We start from the raw sequence: 6,130 nt of genomic DNA, 5'->3' as shown, positions 1-6,130 counted from the left end.
CTAGGAAACCTGATGTAATAAGAGTAAATGCTTTGCTCTTTTGCCTGGAGGTAGTTTTAATTAAAATCACAATTTCAAGCGCCAGGTATTGGTGATACCGGGTAACCAGAACTTTGTGTGAACGTGATGCTGGAAAGGGTGGCTTATGAAAGAGGCACCTGTGTTTGCTACCACCCCACAGAAATACTAAACTTGCAGATAGGTGGGGAGAACCCCCAGGACTTTTCCTTCTCACAGACTTTTCCTAAAGTCCTGAGATGCTAATAGGCCTTTAAGGTCTGAAATTAAACTTCTTTTGGGACTTGGTATCTAATGATGTTTTTGGGAGTAGAGTTTAATTTTTATCTTTCTGATTTACCCAAGGGACTTGTGGGGGGCCAAGAGGGAATTACTTCATTATCTTATAACTGGTTTCTATTGGGCCAAGAGCAGATGAAAAACCTATCTCATTTTAAGCAGAATGATGTACCACAAAAGGCAAATCCACCTGTCGAATTTCCTTTTTTTTATGACTTTTATTTTCCAAAGTATCTAAAATCTTACCATCAAAAGTTGTAAAGGTTGATTTATATCCAAGATTGCAAGATAGTTTTCAGCCAACAGCGGGTCAACTGAAACGGCAATCTCTCTCTATTACACAGAAGTTGAGGTTTGAACTTTACGATCACGAATGAGGGTGGAATAACTAAGGGTACTTTTTATGTTAGCTAAGTCTATAGTATTTTAAAAAATTACATTTATTTATTTTAAAATAATGCTTCCATAAAAATTTCCCTTCCTTACCAGCACTTCCTGGTGACAAGTTCTAAGACTGCCTTGTCAAATGACAGCATGCTGATGTTTATTTTTTCTTTATACCCAAGAGTACCCACTGTTAAAAATTAACAGGCATTATGACGGGAAGTCGAGATGGTAACACAAGCCCTAACATGCACATTTGAACTGTTCTGCCCACTTTTCTCCACACTGAGCTAGCTGTGCTTTCTGCTTGCTTTCTCAGTTCAAGCCCTGGTTAAAGCTCGTCACTTTACACCAGAGAAATATGAATGGCCTGGGCCAGCGTGTGGTTCTTGGCATACTACATTCTGCACTCAGCCCAAGTAAACTGTGTAGAAAATGGCTTAAATGGTGCATAACATGTCCATGAACCGGATCTATAAATACTTAAAATAGTTGAGTGCTATTCTTGTACAACTGCAGAGACTTTAAGTTCAAACGCTCAGTTTAGTGTTCTCTAAATGACTGTGTCCCAGGAGCCTCTTTCTCTCACTCTGAAAATCAGCTCTGTCTGCCGAGTGGAATTGGACTCTTGTCTCTCCTACCATGGTCGGCCAAGGCTTGGTTTGAATCCAGACAGTTCGGGTTTAGAATGCAGCTTTAGAATTCCAATACTGTCATTCAAAAAGAACAAAATCACTAATGTCTGATACACTGATATGAAAAAGGCAGTATATCACTACATTCCAGGATTCACATTAGGGGAAAGGGAATGATTCTGAAGAGGGAATAGTCACTTCTCCTCTAATGGTCTTTGGCTGAAGAATCTTAAATTAGTGAAATTTAACCCATGGCACCGTGAGTTAGAAAATCAGGATCCCTGGTGCTATTCTGAGTTGGGCCTTTGAAGTTCCCTGAACTGTGGTGTCTACTTGTCTTTAAAAATGGCTGCAATCTCTCTTTTGGAGGGAATCAGTGCGGAAGACTTCTAAAATATTTAAGTTTCTTAAGCAAAAAGGACTAGATGAGGACAAGGATTATCATTATTATTTCATTCACTAGCTTTCAGGCTACAGCCTTAACAATATCATGTAGGGCCTCAAACATAATTAAAAACATTATAGAATTGAAGTGAATGTCCATGGAATTTATGGCAGATTGACGACAATAAAATGGATTTTAGGAAGGAAAAATCTTGTCCAGGCTGGATGCTGAAACACTTCAGACCCCTTTTTTTCTTTTTAAAACTTGTTTCTACCAGATAGAAAATTAATTCAGTTTCAGAACAAGTTTATTCTTAAAACGCAGGAAGTCCACAGTTCCCATAATGCCCTCTTGTCATGGCGGTTAAGCGTGCAGCCGACGTCGCCATCCCCTAATGCAATAAATTCAGCTCCTAAAGGGCCACTGTGCCAACGCCTGCTGACAAGGCCCTTCAGGGGAATGTTTCTAACCCCATTACTAGTACCCAAGTCAACACAGCCCTCTTCTTTCTCTTTTTATGTGTAAGGGCAGCAGCTGGGGGAAAGCCGCATTTATCATTCTGAGCTTCTCTTGTGTTCAAGTGCTGGTTTCATTTCTTTTTACTATCTTTACCAAAGAGTTGACAAAAGTAATCGTTGTCCTTAAAATGACTTGCCGGTCTCCACTGTCACCCCAGCATGACCCTCTCCACCTGCAGGCTCCAGGTGAGCCGTGCTGGTTGGGCGAGGGGCTGCGTCAGGTGCTGCTCTGCTTTCTTTGGGGCTCCCTGGTTTGCTGGCTCTGTCTGGTGCAGGCGGTGCGACATCCTCATCCCGCAGCTCTGACTCCACCCATTACCCTGTATCTCCCTTTAGTTTGTATTTCCATCCTTTGGGAACAGCCAGTTTCTGACCCTGTCTTGCCTGTCACTTCCACCAGCTATGATCTCCATCCGTCTTTTTGGTTTCAGATTACTTTCGCCCCTCATCCCTAATTCCATCTGCTTTTCACATTTGCGTTTCAGCTCCGGCTCCCACTCATCACCTGGCGTTTGTGACCTGGCACGGGGGCCTGCACTTCTCGATGCGCAAGGAGAACAAACCCAGAGTTGACCCTGGGCACGAGTCTCACCTGGGCAGGATCCACATCATTTAGCATAACCACAGACGTGCAGTGATAATCCAGGACCAGTCTCCAGAAGTCTTTCACTGTGTTTGGCAAAGGATGCTGGGTGACTATAAAAGCCGAAGGCTGTTTATAGCTCTGCAAACACAAACAAGAAAGATCCAGATATACCCAGGAAAATGGAAAGGGAGGAAGCTTCAGTTATCTTGTACACATGGAAATTTGTGACACGGAACTCTGGGCATATTTAACAACTGCTGAATCCCAGCACCCCTGTCAACACCAAAACAGACTAAATATAGACTGATCTGCAGAATAATAATGATAAAGTATTCTCACTTTGACACCCAGAAAACTTAATAAGTAGCTCTTACAAATTTTTTGATATATCTGCTAGAAAGGCAACATCAGCCCTACACGTAAGCATTTTAATGGAGAAAATGTAACTTTACAAAGTATGTACAATGAAAATACTTCTGCTTTTCCTAAAATTTGTTCGAGGGTCACTTCTATGGGTGACGGTGTTACTCATTCCTGCCATAGAAGGATACACATGCTTTTTACAGCTCTGGAGAGTTTCAAGTAAATTTAGGTACCTTTTTACTGATACCACACCAACAGAATTCAAGTTTCCATACTAGCCTTGAAAATATCCATTTACTTTTCCCATCAATCGAACAAGCAAATGTTCATTCAGTTAGAAGTAAACAGACTGACACGAAGTAATGAGTTGTGTGCTATCTGTCCCGACAGACCATTTATTCCCCCATGTTAATTACTGCCTAAATGAGGAGGACAGGGGATGAAAATAATGCTGCGAACCATATTATCCCACTTCTCTGCTTTAGTGACTTAATAGCTATTCTCGCTCTCTGGCCAGCGGGTTAAAAAAGTGCTCACAGAGTACCTGGGACATGTTTGATTTATCAATACTTCCTGGGCGCCTGGGTGGCTCAGTTGGTTAAGCGACTGCCTTCGGCTCAGGTCATGATCCTGGAGTCCCGGGATCGAGTCCCACATCGGGCTCCCTGCTCAGCAGGGAGTCTGCTTCTCCCTCTCCCGCTCCCCCCTCTTGTGCTCTCTCTCTCTCTCACTCTCTCTCTCAAATAAATAAAATCTTAAAAACAAAAAACAAACAAAAAAAAAACTTCCTGACTGGTGGTCTCCAGGAGACCGAGATCGTAGGCCCCGACGCAGAAACGTACGTGGAATCGGAAATGCGCTTTGTGGGGAAGATGGTTTGCGTCTTTAACAAAAGGAACGAACAAGGGCCAGGGAGCGGAAGGAGAAGCCGCATCTTCCCGGCTGCTGCCCGCGATGAAGGGCTTCCCGGTTCCTCCGGGGCAGGGCGCGTGGGCTGACTTACGTCCATGAGGGCGGCGTTGATGTAGTTGCTACTCTCCCCATCGATGGTGATGAGGAAGGGCAGGCAGCGGTCCGGGGGCAGGATGTCCATGCAGCGGTTCTTCTCGTGGTTCCGGGGCAGCAGCGCGATGCTGCAGTCTTCCACGCGCAGGGTCGGCGTCACCATGTTCAGGGTCTACCGGACAGCACGTGGACACGTGGGCAAGAGCACGCTGCGTGTCGCCCCGTCTCACCTTCACACTTCGGCAGGTCTGAGTGTCCTCAGCCGACGACTGGGTGCTCCTCGCCCCCACCTCCCCCTGCTCCCCCTCCCCACTCAGTGCCCTTTTCGCCCCCCTGGATTTTGTCCACAGACGGTGCCCATCAGATATAAGGGCCACCGTGGATCTGGAGGATTGGATTACGTGCCATCTGGTCTGACGAGGGCTGGACATCTGGGTGCGTGGGGGGAAGAGGTTGGCTACAATTTGACTTAGAGTCAGGTACACTTAGACCGACCGCCCAGCAAGTACGGTGAGGGCACCTTGCTCGGTCTGGCTGTACCCATGTTACACTGTAGGACTGCCTGGTGTCTGCCTGCAAGGGGGCTTAATGGCTCTGCTAGACCAGTTGTTCTCAACCAGGTCCCTTTGCTCCCAGGGGCCCCGGCAATGTCTACACACAGTGTTGATTGTCACTGCTAGTGTGGTGGAGGTCTCCTGGCATCCAGGGAGTAGAAGCCAGGGGCTGCTGCTAAACGTCCTACAGGATAGCACTCACAGCCAAGAGTTAGCCAGCCCAAAATGTCAGTAATGCTGAGGTTGACAAGCTCTGTGTTGGCTCAGGGGTTCCAGAGCTGACTTTGAGAGACTTCTGAAGGAGCAAGGCCACAGCCAGCTCCCTCTCCCCCTCGCATGACTTACCCGGAACTCCTCTTTAATCTGGCTGGAGTTAGTCTGCGGATCCAGTTTGTTCATGTCATAATACAGAGACCTAACTTGGGAAGCAGGGACCGAGGTGTCACCACAAAGACAGGCTTCCAGGATGGCATCATGGATAAACACATACTGCTCCTGGAGAAGCAGAGGGGACGAGTTAGTGATAGAGAAACCAGGTGCATTGGGAGAACTAGAGAAGGGAAGACAGTGCCCTGCAGACAAGATAATGGGACAGTGGCCCGTCATGGACAATCCATTCCCGCCACAGCGAAACCAGGTGTAAGGACCTGACCACTGTGAGGTGGGGATCCCGCTACCAGTAGTGCTGATGCCCCTGTGGGATGGCTGGCATGTATCCTGACTGGCCACAGGTAGCGCACGACAGGAGGAAGAGACACACGGGTTCAACGCAGAGAAGCATGACACAGATTGATGAAAACCACTCAGACACTGATAAATCCCAGGGCAAGCACTGTCATCTACGTAGCTGTGGCTTAACTACCTCTGTAATTCTGAGCCCACGAGTTTGGGACTCAATATTTCAGGTGAGGAGAGGAGCACAATCTCATCTCTCTGTCCTGAAAAGAGGCATTTGCTAACCAAGTCAACAGTGCAGAGAACGTCCAGGGAAACTTGACATCCCTATGAAAATAAATATTTCCGAGCACTTAGAACTACTTCTTTTGAAACATTAATGTGGTAATTACAAAAGTCCTTACGTGTCCGGAGAAGAGCTCTTATATGTAGGCACTAGTCCACAGCTTACAAAAGGGCCCTCTCATTCTAAAATGGCACAGATTTTCCCTACAATTAATCAGTAAAGTTTTACCATATTTATTATTGATCTTTAATTACATGAGATGCAAAAAGAGTCTCATTACTTTTTACTTTAATTTCAACAAATTATGAGGACTCTTAATTCTCAAAACAGCCCAGTCCTAGTAACACCTCAGACACAGAGCAAGCGGGAAAGGGGATGTGGCAACATTTGACTGGCTGTAAAATACATTAAAAAATACATTACTATCATTATCATCTTTAAA

The 6,130-nt window shown here is 45.7% G+C and overlaps 1 protein-coding gene across 1 annotated transcript in view; it reads right to left on the bottom strand.

The window, feature by feature from the left end:
* Window positions 1–2,700: 2,700 nt before the first annotated feature.
* PTPRM (protein tyrosine phosphatase receptor type M) overlaps window positions 2,701–6,130 on the bottom strand; it is a 777,319-nt gene continuing 773,889 nt past the window's right edge. Inside the window, exons 27-29 of the mRNA XM_036100805.2 lie at window positions 5,073–5,222; window positions 4,172–4,345; window positions 2,701–2,943 (exon numbers count right to left, since the gene is read on the bottom strand). Coding sequence (XP_035956698.2) covers window positions 2,701–2,943; window positions 4,172–4,345; window positions 5,073–5,222 — 567 coding nt within the window. The remainder of the gene's footprint in view (window positions 2,944–4,171; window positions 4,346–5,072; window positions 5,223–6,130) is intronic.

This window comes from Halichoerus grypus, chromosome 13 (genome assembly GCF_964656455.1).
Source record: "Halichoerus grypus chromosome 13, mHalGry1.hap1.1, whole genome shotgun sequence".
NCBI lineage: Eukaryota > Metazoa > Chordata > Mammalia > Carnivora > Phocidae > Halichoerus > Halichoerus grypus.
This window is presented reverse-complemented; position numbering and strand designations above follow the sequence as displayed.